General features: G+C 44.4%; 1 protein-coding gene across 5 annotated transcripts in view; it reads right to left on the bottom strand.

Annotated features, from left to right (window-relative positions):
* AGL (amylo-alpha-1, 6-glucosidase, 4-alpha-glucanotransferase) overlaps positions 1 to 16220 on the bottom strand; it is a 271005-nt gene that overhangs the window by 165884 nt on the left and 88901 nt on the right. For 2 of the 5 annotated variants that reach the window (XM_063940051.1, XM_063940049.1), the window contains exons 2-3: positions 11769 to 11918; positions 1454 to 1664 (exon numbers count right to left, since the gene is read on the bottom strand). In XM_063940051.1, coding sequence (XP_063796121.1) covers positions 1454 to 1664; positions 11769 to 11850 — 293 coding nt within the window. In that variant the 5' untranslated portion in view covers positions 11851 to 11918. Of the gene's footprint in view, positions 1 to 1453; positions 1665 to 11768; positions 11919 to 11999; positions 12168 to 12237; positions 12375 to 16220 lie in introns of those variants that run through there. The other 3 variants (XM_063940052.1, XM_063940048.1, XM_063940050.1) reach the window with 3 other exon arrangements.

The following is a 16220-nucleotide window of genomic DNA, read 5'->3' as shown; positions in this document are numbered from 1 at the left end:
CTCCGAGGCTGGGCCTGTGTTCGATCCCTCTGGAGCTAATGGTGTCCAGTAGCCTAAGAAGCCCAAGCTGGCTGCAAGCAGGCAGGTTCGCTTCTTCTCCCCTTAGTCCCTCGATGCAGTGAGCCTGTTGCCAGCAGGTCTCACTGAAAATAAAAAACCTAAAACTAACTTTTATCTAAGAAGCTCAGGAGAGCCCCCTAGATTGCACCCTGCTCGGTCGGGCACAAAAATCTAACTGAGGCTTGGAGGAGGGTCATAGGGGGAGGAGCCAGTGCACACCAGGTAGTCCTAAAGCTTTCTTTTTGTGCCCAGTCTCCTGCGGAGCCGCTATTCCCCATGGTCCTTACGGAGTTCCCAGCATCCACTAGGACGTCAGAGAAATTACTTTTGCAAAGACTCAGATGCATTTACACATTTCAAGTATAGTGTGCATCTTCACTTGGAGGTCACAGTAATGAGAAATACACAGGAAAAGTAATACAACCAAATAATGTACAACCGGTATAAAAGGGATCCAGTCAGTATACCGATGTTCAGGATGCAGTCAGTCAGGATATCGATGCCGGAATCCCGACATGGATCAAAATGCCAGCGCCAGAATTCCAACTGCCGGCATGCCGATCAGTAGTATGTCGGGAAGAATAGGGTCAGTATTGATTTGTTTTGTCTTGGGGGGAGGGGTGTTGTAGTTAGGTTTAGGTTGCAGGGCGAGGGTCAGGGCCGGGCTGCGGGGGGATAAGGTTGGGGTTAGGCTGCGGGGAAGGAAGGTAAGGGTTATGCACCACAAGGGAGGGTTAGGCCGCAAAGTAAGTGTGCGTGTGTGTGTGAGTGTGTGCGCGTGTGTGCGTGCGCGCGTGGGGGTGGGAGTGGGGTTAGGGTCACACTGCGGGAAGGGAGGGTTAGGGAGTGAGACAGGGAGGGTTAGACTACTTACCAGGTGTCAGGATGCTGCACATCGGGATGCTGCTGCCAGTATTCCCAATCGCTGGGATCCCTATACCATCCCATACAAAGCTAATGCCACACAAGCTATAATGCAAATGCTGAGTACAGATGAAATACAATGGTAAAAAAAATATTCAACACCAATTACCTATTGGGAAACTTTATAAACAGTATAAAAATGGCAAAAGCTTGAAGCTTGACCTTATTAGAGGTGAAAAAATAGTAAGAGATAATTACGTGATTATGGTAGATCATTTTAATTGTGTACAACAGACCTTCACAAATGGATGCATCTGTCACTAGGTCCCAAGGGGCACAGCTACTGAGATCAGACCTTATACACTGTGAGATGTCAGACATCATCCAAATGCATTTTTTGTGAACCACAACATTCCAGATTGGATCTTTATCAAGATGACCAATATTGTGTTTTTGCCCAGACTACTAACGCTAACATTTGCAAACGACTAGATTGGCTTAAACGGTAATCAAATTGTTGGTTACTTACGACAGGTTGAATCGATATTGGTATGAGCCAGCAACCTTCAAATCAAGTTTACAGAACTTGTCTGAATCTTCCTCCCGGCCGCTTAGGTTGTGCCACTGCAGAGGGTGGAAAGTTTGACGGTCGAAGATGCCACCATTTGATGGGTAGTTGGAATACACAATGACATCTTTTCCTTGCAGAGTGGGCCCCAATCTGAATTGTAGCTCAAAGCCTAAAAGAAACAAGCACATTAAAGTTTGATGGCCATGCATGGGACTTGGACATGTTACTTTGCTTGATTTGGACTGTTCAAAGACATGGCAACATTTTGCGTTCCATCTGTTAAAACAAATCCAAAAATGCTTTGTTATAGCTGCTTAGACTTATAATGAACTGGATGGCAGAGAATGCTGAGAATGGTAGTCACAGACTGAATTATATAATGTGTTTGGCTATTCCAAAATGCAAAAGAACTGCATTCCAAAATGTATCAATGACAGCCAGGAAAATGACAGTCTTCGGCAATTCTACACCTCTCCTGAACTCTCTTGAGAGTAGGCGATATGAGGATTTCATATTCTATTGTCTCACAGGAACTCTATGACATTGCACTGTACACTTTAGAAGACAGAAAATGAAATATTTCTCCAATACATTGGAATCCTGTAGTAGGGGTAAAGTCGATGGGAAAAATGCTTGCACCAATAAGTAGGGAAATTGTACAGGAGGGCCAAGAGGGAAAGATCAGGCGAAGAGGGTGAGGAAAACACATGGGCATATATACATAAGCAATATATGTATAGAGGACAGTGTATAAGACAAAGGTGTAGACAGAGAGAAGATTAAAAAACTAAGATTAGACATTGGAAACACATGCAGATACACTGGCAGTACAGACCTGCGTAAGTAAAAGGAATAGACAGGGCACAATCAGGGTGAGGCAAGGTAGCAGATAAGACAAGGAATAAACTGAGAAATGGCTATACATAGTAGATATGAATAGATGTGCAAAACGCTTGTTCAAGATGGGCAGACATGAGAGAGGCTAGAACTAAAGGCCAACTATAAGAGGTGATGTATTTGGAGAATACATAAAAAAAGCAGGGTGACATGAGGTAAGGGTGATAAGAGGATGGAATGGAAGAGAGGCAAAATGTTCTCTGTACTGTATATCAATCAATAAAATGATTTCTGTATTGTTGAGGTCACTATGATGTTCACTGTTTTGAATCGGGGTTAGTAGAATAATCTCTGCATTGTGTAGAGGTCAGTTGAACACTCTCAGCAATGTACTGTATAAAAGAATGCTCTCTGTATTGTATAGGACAGTAACATATATTACATACCTGTAAATGCATGGCAGTACTAGAGATGAGCGGTTTCAATTTGTGTGCATGGCATTAACAGGGAGAATAAAGGGGCAAGGGTTGCCAAGAGATCTGATGTGCCCTGTCCATTGGGGGTTCGTCAAGTATGGGGGAGGGGTTCTACAGCAGCTCGTAAAAAGATGTACTACAAAGACTGTGCTTCCCTGCACTCACACTGAGGGAAATGGTGCATCATCCATCACCATGGCTGTCCCGGGCTCCCCAGACCAGCCAGGATAAACAGTTCCAGTCAACACCCCTGAAAGTGTTGGGCTATGTACTCTCTATCACCTGGCTGAGGCACGCACAGACGTTCTACTTTTTCATGTACAAATTAGGCACAGTCTTTAGCTGAATAAACATTATCTTACATCAAACAGTAGCAAACATCCATTAACTAATAGTAATCAAAAAATACAACAGAATAAAAAGACAAACAGCTGATCAGTGTTTTTCATCAGACAGTACCATTCTGCTACAGAAAACAAAAAACACTTTCTATTTTAACAAATCATCTTACATCATATGTACACAAATCTGCATTATACAGGATGACACGCACAGGTTATTATGAGATGTCTGTATACTGCTGAAAGATGTCTGTATACTGCTGAAAGGGGCCCTCATACAGCATGCTCACCACAGTGACTGCTAATATTAGCCTTCCCTGCAAAAGTATATGCCACTGGTGTTCTGTTTCTGAGGGCGATGACACCAGGAATATTTGTCTTAAATTAACTTGGCCTTCACCAGCCAAGGGTTGTTGGCAATGTAAAAATGCATGATAAGGTCAGACAGGCATTACGCTGCGCAGATACCTATAGCCCTTCATAAAAGAAAGTGTGAATAATGTCTCAGCCAAAGATCACAGGTCCACATAATAACAGAGTAACTTATTCATGTTAATCTCTCCCAATAAATGAGATTGTTTGTGGATATAAAAACACAAACTAATGTAAATCACTGCTAATACACTGCAATTATCTGTACCCTATGAGCAAATAAATCCACCCAAATATGGCAAACATGTATGTAAAAATTTCAGGAGATTATTACAATGCAGGGAAACATTTTCCTCCATATGGGAAACCTTCTGTCAGTGATCCTATTGAGGAAATTTTAGTTACTGTTCAAGGTTTGATTGAAATGACTGATGATAGAAAACAAGAGCTTGTATAGTTAATGCAACTCTACAATATCATGATCCCAACTAATTTGCAGCAGCTCTGTAGGACACAAATTGCACTTTAGGTTTAGCAGCAGATTTCGTAGGATGCACAACTACAGAACACCTCAATGTTTAGGACTTGGAAAGTGGCCCATGACACACTTTCTAGCATTGTAACACATTTTCTAGGAACACTACATAGCACATACACACATATACACACATAGGGGGTCATTCAGAATTGTAATTTTTATTCCCAATGTTGTTTAGCATATTAGCAGGAAAACAGTCCAGTGTGCTTATTGAGCACTTCAGTGGCAGTTATTTGTATTACTTGACAATGGGCCTAATTCAGGTTTGTTAGCAAACCAAAAAAGTAATCATATGGGCAAAACCATGTTGCACTGCAGATGGGGCAAATGTAACATGTGCAGAGAGATACAGATTTGGGTGGGTTGTATTGTTTCTGTGCAGGGTACATACTGGCTGCTTTATATTTACACTGCAGTTTAGATTTCAGTTTGAATACACCCCACCCAAATCTAAATCTTTCCGCACATGTTACATCTGCCCCACCTGCAGTGCAACATGGTTTTGCCCAGTTGCTTACTGTTTTGGTTTGCTAACAAACCTGAATTAGGCCCATTGTTAAGTAATACAAATAACTGCCACTGAAGTGCTCAATAAGCACACTGGACTGTTTTCCTGCTAATATGCTAAACAACATTGGGAATAAAAATTACAATTCCGATCTAAAAAAATTGACGTGTGTATAATAGGTACAGAGGGGCCCACACAGCACACCCTGCCCCCATATAATGATACTTACCTTTCCAGAGTCCCGCATTGGCGCTGTAGCAGCAACAAAAATCAACGAGACAACGGTGCAGAGGCCATTTTCCCAGTGATTTGCAAATGCGCTTTAGAGAAGTCACAGGAAAATGGCGCGAATGCCATGTTCCTGGAGACCTGTGCATACGCAGTAGACTATAGGCCCATACACACTAGCTCATACACACTATGTTGCTCATTTCCCCCTTCCTGAGTGACGTCGCTCGTTTTGTCGGCCAGTTTGTATGTCGCCAGCAATGAACAATGCGCGGTCCCGATCGTCGCTGTCGGCAGTGCATGCAAGCTCGATCTGGACTATCGTCCAGGAGCTGCATGCACGGCTGGCGGCTGCGTGACGTCACTGAGCAATATGAGCAGTCATATCGCTCAGTGTGTACAGGCGGCTGCCGACCACCTAGCCCGGTAGTGGAAACACTAGACGACGACGCTCATAGTGGGACATCGTCTAGTGTGTATGGACCTTATGCCTTATAGAGATGACTCAGAGGAGTCCGGCACAGTCTGCAACCAAGTCGCCTCCTCTCTTATCCGCCCGATTCTAAATATGCTTTTCTAAATATTTATTTTACAGTTGATCATTAGTGTAGCCTGACACAATGTTAGCTATGAATTTATTGCAACAAATCATTAAATGCTGAGAATATCTCAGGGCACTAAGAGGAGCAATCTTTTAGTAAATCTCCCCAAAGTATTCCACAAATGCATCAGTGCTGAACAGTGTATATCCCTTATACTACATTCTGCTGGCCAGTTTTGTGCACTGAAATAGATTCATTCACTATTACTGACCATCTGTAAAATGCAATATATGCCATACCAACAGGCAGAAACAGATCTCTACTCTCCTATTTAGCGATTGCCCAATTAATATATTTTCTTAATATTATACAGCATATAAAACGAGACACAGCACATTCAGCATAAGTAGTAGCCACTAGGGCAGTGGTGGGCACAAAGCTGACAGTAGCCCAAAGAGACTTGCACTGTGGTACCCAGCTGCACACTTCCAATCTCACAGAATAAGACACCACTGCACAACGCAGGAAGGTCACACATATCACACAAGAGGAGGATTAAGATGAAAGTGTACAGTAAATTATACACCACTTGCGCTCACTCCTGCCTCTGTGAAGGTTAAGTCATTGTAGTGTGCAGAGGTATATGTGAGTAGGACAGGAGTGAATGGCATGTGACACATTTGTGAGTGGCAAGTGGAGGACTCATGGGGAGTTCTGGGAGTCATATGGGTAGATTTGTGGGTCATGTAGGGGTATTTTGGAAAGACTGTGTTGCATGTGTGGAGTGGATGTGAAGAAGCCAGTTAATCTGGGAACACCTGAAGGTGCATGTGAGGGCATGTTGGGAAATGTGGGATAGTGATGTGGTGTGTCATGGTTATTCTAAGGTTTTTTGTTATTTTTTATTCTTCAAATTAAGATTAATAAGCGGCCGTCTTAAAGGTTGGAGAGCCGTTCATGCAGTCCTTAAAGTATATCAGGTTGCCCATCATTGGCATAGGGACTTAGCAAATGACACAAAGTACAGATGTGCCCTCACACATCCAACCTCAATACACCATGCAGTACGAGATGCCTGGAGTGAGTGAGCCACCAAGTCCTGTGCAACTCTACTAACGTTGAGCGTCTTTTGTTGGCGGGAATGCATCTTAGTCGCAATGCAATGTGACTAGGAGGCACGAGGAGACTGTGCTTATTAATGTGATATATGACACTTGTATATTGTGTGTGACTGAGACTGTATACGGAGCAGAATAACTGGAAAAAAGCTGTGGCTGCTACATTGTAGCACTTCGTATGCAGGTTCAGAGACTCAGTCGTACACAAATATACAAGAGTCATGTATCAAATAAGCAGCACAGTCTCCTCGTGCTTCCTAGTCACATTGCGTTTTGACTAAGACACATTTTCATCAAAGCAAAAAAGACGCCTGACACTCGAAGATTGTCACGCGACCTGGCGTGCCAGAAGGGGCTGTTTGGTGTGACTGCAGTACAGATGTATGAAAACACATCTGTAAACTAACATTTAAGGAATTAAGGGTGAGAGGGGGTAATTCAGAGTGGATCACAGCAGCAAATTTGTTAGCATTTGGGCAAAACCATGTGCACTGCAGGTGTGGCAAATATAACATGTGCAGAGAGAGTTAGATTTGGGTGGGTTATTTTGTTTCTGTGCAGAGTAAATACTGGCTGCTTTATTTTTTACACTGCAATTTAGATTTCAGTTTGAACACACCCCACCCAAATCTAACTCTCTCTGCACATGTTATATCTGCCCCCACCTGCAGTGCACATGGGGGGTCATTCCGAGTTGTTCGCTCGCAAGCTGCTTTTAGCAGCTTTGCACACGCTAAGCCGCCGCCTACTGGGAGTGAATCTTAGCTTATCAAAATTGCGAACGAAAGATTAGCAGAATTGCGAATAGACACTTCTTAGCAGTTTCTGAGTAGCTCCAGACTTACTCGGCATTTGCGATCAGTTCAGTCAGTTTCGTTCCTGGTTTGACGTCACAAACACACCCAGCGTTCGCCCAGACACTCCTCCGTTTCTCCAGCCACTCCCGCGTTTTTCCCAGAAACGGTAGCGTTTTTCGCACACACCCATAAAACGGCCAGTTCCGCCCAGAAACACCCACTTCCTGTCAATCACACTCCGATCTCCAGAACGAAGAAAAAACCTTGTAATGCCGTGAGTAAAATACCTAACTGCATAGCAAATTTACTTGGCGCAGTCGCACTGCGGACATTGCGCATGCGCATTAGCGACTAATCGCTCCGTTGCGAGAAAAAAATAACGAGCGAACAACTCGGAATGACCCCCATGGTTTTGCCCAACTGCTAACAAATTTGCTGCTGCGATCAACTCTGAATTAGGCCCAGAGTTCATTGCTAATCTCAGATCTCAGCAAGCATTGGTGACTGTTCATTACATCTCTCATCCAGGGGTGTATGGTGCGCAAAGCAAGATAAGCATGTGTGTTCAAGGGACCAGGGGCCTGACTCTGATTTGCATGGTATTGCACAGCAGCAGTGAAGCAGCTGTGCAATACCGTACCAATAAAATGCTAATGCACAGGAGGCTCCTGTATGAATGCTGGGTCCAAAGACGCTGCATCGGATCACCATTGCAACCAAGCTTACTCAGACTAACCGTTGAACTGATCAGCTGGGTCCATGAAGTCTGTGGATGCAGGTCTAGGGTTCGGCACACCTCCAAAATGGGGGTGACACGCCCACATTGTGCAGAATGGTCCCAGTTGCCACCTCCACACCTCCCATCAAACGCCACAGCATGTCAATTATGCTACGGCTAAGAGGGAGCTGCAAGTGATCATGTGCCTGCAGAGACCCACAAACTTCGGGTTAGTATGTCAACCAATTACAGTTTACGTACTAATTTGAATTAGGGCCCTCATTTAAGTTCCAACGCTAATTAGAGAAAATCGTACACAGGCGCTTTTAGGCCATCTGTGCATGCGCAAAGTCTGCAGCGTGCGTACGCATATTTCCGTATTGCGATCGCATCTCTTAAGGATGCAATTGCAATTTGATAGACAGCAGAGGCCATCGGGAGTCTATACTGCATTTTATGGGAGAGCCGTTCAGGCATTTCCGGACTGTTTTTGAGGCGGCCGTGTGACATCACACGCGGGCGCTCCGATGAAAAAGGCAGTGGTGCGGGTCTGCCCTTATTCACTGGATCTGCGATGCGATCACAAATGGATTGTGATCGCATCGTAGGGCGGCACTTTGCATGCTGGCCGGCCTTACCCTGTGCTGAGTGGTCCCCAGCATGCGATAGAAAAATGTAGCATATTCTGTTATTTAGCAGAATCTGCTACTGAACCTGAATCAGGCCCTAGGCCTTAGATGTGCTGCGGTCGCCCAGCAGAGGTTGGAGGGGGCAAACCTTTCATTAGAAAGTAACTTCATGGAGACATACTACATACTGTAGGTGCTTTTTTTCTTTCACCATCTTCTGGCTCCCTTGAGCATTGCTGTGGTATCATACTGTGGACCTTATTCAGTAAGAACTGCAAAATGTGAGCATTCTGCATACGCAAGTAATAACAGCGACAGAAAATGCGTACACATCGTGATCGCAATGCAGACGCTGTTTCAGTGACAGGGAGCCGGCGTTTCTGGGCAGAAACCTGCCGTTTTCTGGGTGTGTCTGAAAACACACAGGCGTGCCCAGGCATTTTTAAGCAGGGCCTCCGACATCATTAATGACCACTTCCACCTTCTTGTGTCACAAGAATTGTGGATGACCTTGCCTGGCGCAGCTAGAAAAAATCTTCGATGTTCCGGGAATTGCGTATGGTTTTGCGATCAGCCTGTATATTGCGATGCATTCACAATTTTTGCAATGAGTGTTTTTTCTCAATTTCTGGGTGGCAACTATTTGATCACAGCAACTGCTTATTAGCAGAAATTGCAATCCTTACTGAGTAAGGTCCTATGTCTGAAAAATTTGAGAGAGCCAGGAGGAAAAGAAGCACCTCTGACGTATACCAGGTCCACGCATAGGTGTTAAAGCTAGAGAGGACCCTGACTGAAGAGTCCGTGATTTAAGCACTGGAGAGGGCGAAACCCAAGAGGCAAGACAGAACGGGGGGGGGGGGGGGGGGGGATGTAATGGAGGGATGGAGACATGCTATAGGTGCCACTACTCCTTTATATGCCCCGGCTTCTTTGAATAATACTATGATACTATGCGAGTAAAATGATGTTCCAGAGATGGTTCGCGATGTGCCATTTACTAGGGCGTTAGAAAGCGCAGGGGACAATTTATTATTTGCATACAAGGTAAATGTTCATGTGTGTTCAGATGGATCTCTTATCAATACTCACTGATAATGAAGGCGTCTACGTAACCAACCATACGGATAGGTGTTTGTACATTGCAGAGCACAAATACTGATGTGATATCACTAAATGTCATATATTATATAAATCAAATGTACCCCCTTCGGTAAATTGTAAGTATACTAGAAGACACTGAGGCGTGTGATGACAGGTGTTGAATCTCTATACTATAAATAATAATTAACAGTAGTGGGTACATTATTTTTTATAACACACGTCTTCCTAATGATCGCTGAAGTGATGACATCAGAACATCGACTATGTTTGTGTTTCATGATAATTGTGAGATTACTGAAACACAGTTTGTATTTTACATGCATACGGCACTATTCTGCCTCAATGATATACAGCTCAAGATAGGACAGGGACGGAACATGAGTCACACAATTCACATTAATGTATCTTATGTCTATTGTTACTTACTGTACCTGGTCAGCAATGTCAATTCAGACACCCAATAATTGACACATGCAGCACAACATAACTATGGGCCTAATTCAGATCTGATAGCAGCAGCAAATTTGTTAGGAAATGGGCAAAACCATATGCACTGCGGGGAGGGGGCGGGGGCAGAGAGAGTAATGCCCTCTACACATTCGGCGGATATGGCCAACGGACAACCCGGCGGAGAGGGGCAGTGACGGGTGGAGTGAAGTTTCTTTACTATCCCCGTCACTCGGCTCCATAGCAGTGCATGCTAATATGGACAATCTCGTCCACATTGGCCTGCATGCATAAGCGACGGGGCACCAATGATGAACGAGCGCGGGGACGCGCAACATTCATCGTTGGTGCCTACACACTAAACGATATGAATGAGTTTTCGTTCATTAATGAACGAGAACGTTCATATTGTTTAGTAAAATCTATTAGTGTGTAGGGCCCTTTAGATTTGGGTGGGGTATGTTCAAACTGAAATCTAAATTGCAGTGTAAGAATAAAGCAGCCAGTATTTACCCTGCACAGAAACAATATAACCCACCCAAATCTAACTCTCTCTGCACATGTTATATCTGCCCCCCTGCAGCGCACATGGTATATTCCCAACTGCTAACAAATTTGCTGCTGCGATCAGATCTGAATTAGGCCCTTTGTGCAATTGCATGATACATGCCTCAAGTTCTCATTATGCAGCATGTATATGATCTAATCGCATTTCAGTAAATGAATACTGGATGTGTAATACCAATGTGTGCAGATTTAATGCACACGGCAGATTTAGTTCCCCTACAAAAATCCTTTTGTTGTGGTTTGTAAACATAGCAAATATAAACTTCTTATCTTGTTAATTCTATGGTAACCAATTAATTTACATGAATCTGCCAGAATTAGTCCAATAGACTGTAACCCTATAAACACAAAGTGGAAGGATGTATGGAGACAGGATGGGACAACACATACAGGAGCAGCTAGGAGTTGGAATCAAGTTAATAACATCAGACCTATAGCTTAGCATATACCACATACACAGTCCCGCAGTATTATCACACATGTCAAGCTACTGAAGCTTTAGGTACAATTGGTAAAAACAATATTCTAATATAATCCAGAGTTAAAGACAGTAAACATTATTATATAAATCCCTCTAACACCCAAAGGTAAGAGGCTGAAAGTCTGTCATTTACTATTTAGGACAGCAAATGTTCTTTGTAGCTTCTGCAAACATTAAATAACTACTGATAACAGTCCAGTCTTTTGCAATTGCTTTGAGAAATACAGTATTACAGCATTGTAAGTGTGGCAATAACAGCCTGTGATGAGACCAGTGGCAGCGAGTCACCTACTTTTACTAAACCCCATAGCCACACATTGGGGCAGATGTATTAACCTGGAGAAGTGATAAACCAGTGATAAGTGCAAGGTGATAACACAGAAACCAGTCAGCTCCAATATGTAAATTGACAGTTAGGAACTGATTGGCTGGTGCATTTATCACCTTGCACTTATCACCACTTTCTTATGCCTTCTCCATGCTCAATACATCTGCCCCATTGTGAGTGAATTGCTCTACTATAATAGGAGATGAAACCTGGTTTGCTGGCTGTATTGTATAGTTACTTACCCTGTTCGAGCCTGAAGAGTCTTTTATCTAGCTTCTCCATGTGGTTAAGCAGCAGCACCCGAACCTGCTTAGAGGGCTCCATTGTGGTTTCTTGATTCTGGTTTCCTCCTCAGACCACGGGCAGATGTGACATGGAAATACAAGTGACCCCTGCAAGAAAAAGAGAAAAAAAAGACATTAAAAGCATATAAGGGAAAACCTGGTATGTCATGGATCAAGCTGCACTCTTACATTGTTTAAGCCTGTTAAAAGTAATAAGGAAAATTGGCAGTCTGTCACTGCAGGACTATGTAGAAGGATGCACTAGGCTGGAGGCTGCATAACACAGATCAGGGTGGAAGATTTGTTGCCATGCACAGGGACTGTCAGATACAGTGTGCCTGAGACACAGGAAGCACTCATAACATGATGTTGGCATCTAAGCAATCCTTGTTATCCAGCAAACAATCTAAATATATTTGGATCTCACCTCCTCCTAACATACACCCCCTTCAAAGACCCTCCAAATGTCCCTGAGACTCTGGGAGAATGCAGGACGTGCAGAGAGACATAGAGTCGGTACACAGCAAAGAGTAAGGGACCTCCCTCTATACTTAGCACATCTCAGCCTTCCTATTTCATGCCTGCCCAGTAATAAACACACATTCACAGCTTAGGCTAGTAGGTCCTCCCACTGCTTGCAGGATGACACACACAAACAGCTCAGTTCTCTTACTGCTGGCTCAGTGCTAACAGTCTAACACCGCCTCAGCCCTCCAACTGACAGCACACAGTGCAGTCACACCTCCACCTTATAATGCTTTGCAACTACTGGACCGTACTAAACATTCTCTAAAGACCACCACACATCAGCAATCGATTGGGGCAATTTACTGTTTTGCAGACGATTGTGCAAATAAATCTGCAATGTATGGGGTTCATAGATCGCGGATTCAGATCAAAAATCAATTGGAATTGATAAATCAGATAGTCCAACATGTTGGATTACACAGATCAATTGGGGATATAGATTGCTAGTGTATGGTAACAATCTGCAGATTTGCAGACCGTTTCTACTAAACTGATGAACCTTTCAAGATTGTCAGATCTGTATTTGGTGAAAATGATCTGCAAATCACTGAACAATATCTGTAATGTATGGGCGCAGATTGGTGCCTTTGACTGTTGATGTATTGGGGTCTTAACACAGAACTCATAACTCTCAGGCTGTGTAGTGATTACACAGGGGATCTAAATTCTGTAGTGGGGGATCTAAATTACGCAGCACGCCTAATAATTGCATTACCCAGGTGTTAGAAATTTGTCCTGGGAAATGCACAGCACATATCTTTCAATATTGACCAGCTGTATCTCTTTATCTGCCTCTTAGATAAATGATTTTCTAGACTTTAAAAGGTTTCTATTTATTACATGCAGGCACTTCAAATACAAAGAGGTTATCAGATTGAGGAACATGACATGACTGTAGCAGTCACAGCTGCACTGCCACTTACGACATGATTACAAATACAGACAACAGAGCAAAGCGTCACCGGAAATTATTTTAAAATGTTGTCAATTATGGCAGGGCAAAAATAAGATTTTACTTACCGATAAATCTATTTCTCGTAGTCCGTAGTGGATGCTGGGGACTCCGTCAGGACCATGGGGAATAGCGGCTCCGCAGGAGACAGGGCACAAAAAGTAAGCTTTTAGGATCACATGGTGTGTACTGGCTCCTCCCCCTATGACCCTCCTCCAAGCCTCAGTTAGGATACTGTGCCCGGACGAGCGTACACAATAAGGAAGGATCTTGAATCCCGGGTAAGACTCATACCAGCCACACCAATCACACCGTACAACCTGTGATTTGAACCCAGTTAACAGTATGATAACAACGAAGGAGCCTCTGAAAAGATGGCTCACAACAATAACAACCCGATTTTTGTAACAATAATTATGTACAAGTAATGCAGACAATCCGCACTTGGGATGGGCGCCCAGCATCCACTACGGACTACGAGAAATAGATTTATCGGTAAGTAAAATCTTATTTTCTCTAACGTCCTAGTGGATGCTGGGGACTCAGTCAGGACCATGGGGATTATACCAAAGCTCCCAAACGGGCGGGAGAGTGCGGATGACTCTGCAGCACCGAATGAGAGAAACTCCAGGTCCTCCTCAGCCAGGGTATCAAATTTGTAGAATTTTACAAACGTGTTCCCCCCTGACCACGTAGCTGCTCGGCAAAGTTGTAAAGCCGAGACCCCTCGGGCAGCCGCCCAAGATGAGCCCACCTTCCTTGTGGAATGGGCATTTACAGATTTTGGCTGTGGCAGGCCTGCCACAGAATGTGCAAGCTGAATTGTACTACAAATCCAACGAGCAATAGTCTGCTTAGAAGCAGGAGCACCCAGCTTTTTGGGTGCATACAATATAAACAGCAAGTCAGACTTTCTGACTCCAGCCGTCCTGGAATTATATATATATATATATATATATATATATATATATATATATATATTTTCAGGGCCCTGACAACGTCTAGCAACTTGGAGTCCTCCAAGTCCCTAGTAGCCGCAGGCACCACAATAGGTTGTTTCAGGTGAAACGCTGACACCACCTTAGGAAGAAACTGGGGACAAGTCCGCAGTTCTGCCCTGTCCGAATGGAAAATTAAATATGGGCTTTTGTAAGACAAAGCCGCCAATTCTGACAATCGCCTGGCCGAGGCCAGGGCCAACAGCATGGTCACTTTCCATGTGAGATATTTCAAATCCACAGATTTGAGCGGTTCAAACCAATATGATTTGAGGAATCCCAACACTACGTTGAGATCCCACGGTGCCACTGGAGGCACAAAAGGGGCTGTATATGCAATACTCCCTTGACAAACGTCTGGACTTCAGGAACCGAAGCCAATTCTTTCTGGAAGAAAATCTACAGGGCCGAAACTTGAACCTTAATGGACCCCAATTTGAGGCTCATAGACACTCCTGTTTGCAGGAAGTGCAGAAATCGACCTAGTTGAAATTTCTTCGTGGGGCCTTCCTGGCCTCACCCACGCAACATATTTTTACCACATGTGGTGATAACGTTGTGCGGTCACCTCCTTCCTGGCTTTGACCAGGGTAGGTATGACCTCTTCCGAAATGCCTTTTCCCTTAGGATCCGGCGTTCAACCGCCATGCCGTCAAACGCAGCCGCGGTAAGTCTTGGAACAGACATGGTACTTGCTGAAACAAGTCCCTTCTTAGCTCCCGAGGCCATTAGTCCTCTGTGAGCATATCTTGAAGTTCCGGGTACCAAGTCCCTCTTGGCCAATCCGGAGCCACGAGTATAGTTCTTACTCCTCTACGTCTTATAATTCTCAATACCTTGGTTATGAGAAGCAGAGGAGGGAACACATACACCGACTGTTACACCCACGGTGTTACCAGGACGTCCACAGCTATCGCCTGAAGGTCTCGTGACCTGGCGCAATACCTGTCCCGTTTTTTGTTCGGGCGGGACGCCATCATGTCCACCTTTGGTCTTTCCCAACGGTTCACAATCATGCGGAAAACTTCCCGATGAAGTTCCCACTCTCCCGGGTGGAGGTCGTGCCTGCTGAGGAAGTCTGCTTCCCAGTCGTCCACTCCCGGAATGAACACTGCTGACAGTGCTATCACATGATTTTCCACCTAGTGAAAAATCCTTGCAGTTTTGCCACTGCCCTCCTGCTTCTTGTGCCGCCCTTTCTGTTTACGTGGGCGACTGCCGTGATGTTATCCCACTGGATCAATACCGGCTGACCTTGAAGCAGAGGTCTTGCTAAGCTTAGAGCATTCAAAATTTGCTCTTAGCTCCAGTATATTTATGTGGAGAGAATTCTCCAGACTTGATCACACTCCCTGGAAATTTTTTCCCTGTGTGACTGCTCCCCAGCCTCTCAGGCTGGCCTCCGTGGTCACCAGCATCCAATCCTGAATGCCGAATCTGCGGCCCTCTAGAAGATGAGCACTCTGTAATCACCACAGGAGAGACACCCTTGTCCTTGGATATAGGGTTATCCGCTGATGCATCTGAAGATGCGATCCGGACCATTTGTCCAGCAGATCCCACTGAAGAGTTCTTGCGTGAAATCTGCCGAATGGAATCGCTTCGTAATAAGCCACCATTTTTACCAGGACTCTTGTGCAATGATGCACTGACACTTTTCCTGGTTTTAGGAGGATCCCGATTAGCTCGGATAACTCCCTGGCTTTCTCCTCTGGGAGAAACACCTTTTTCTGGACTGTGTCCAGAATCATCCCTAGGACCAGCAGACGTGTCGTCGGAACAACTGCGGTTTTGGAATATTTAGAATCCACCCGTGCTGTCGTAGAACTACTTGAGATAGTGCTACTCCGACCTCCAACTGTTCTCTGGACCTTGTTCTTATCAGGAGGTCGTCCATTTTCTTTGAAGACGAATCCTCATTTCGGTCATTAC

This window comes from Pseudophryne corroboree, chromosome 9 (assembly GCF_028390025.1).
Source record: "Pseudophryne corroboree isolate aPseCor3 chromosome 9, aPseCor3.hap2, whole genome shotgun sequence".
Classification (NCBI taxonomy): Eukaryota; Metazoa; Chordata; class Amphibia; order Anura; family Myobatrachidae; genus Pseudophryne; species Pseudophryne corroboree.
Note: the sequence above shows the minus strand (reverse complement) of the source record. Positions and strands in the feature narration are given on the sequence as shown.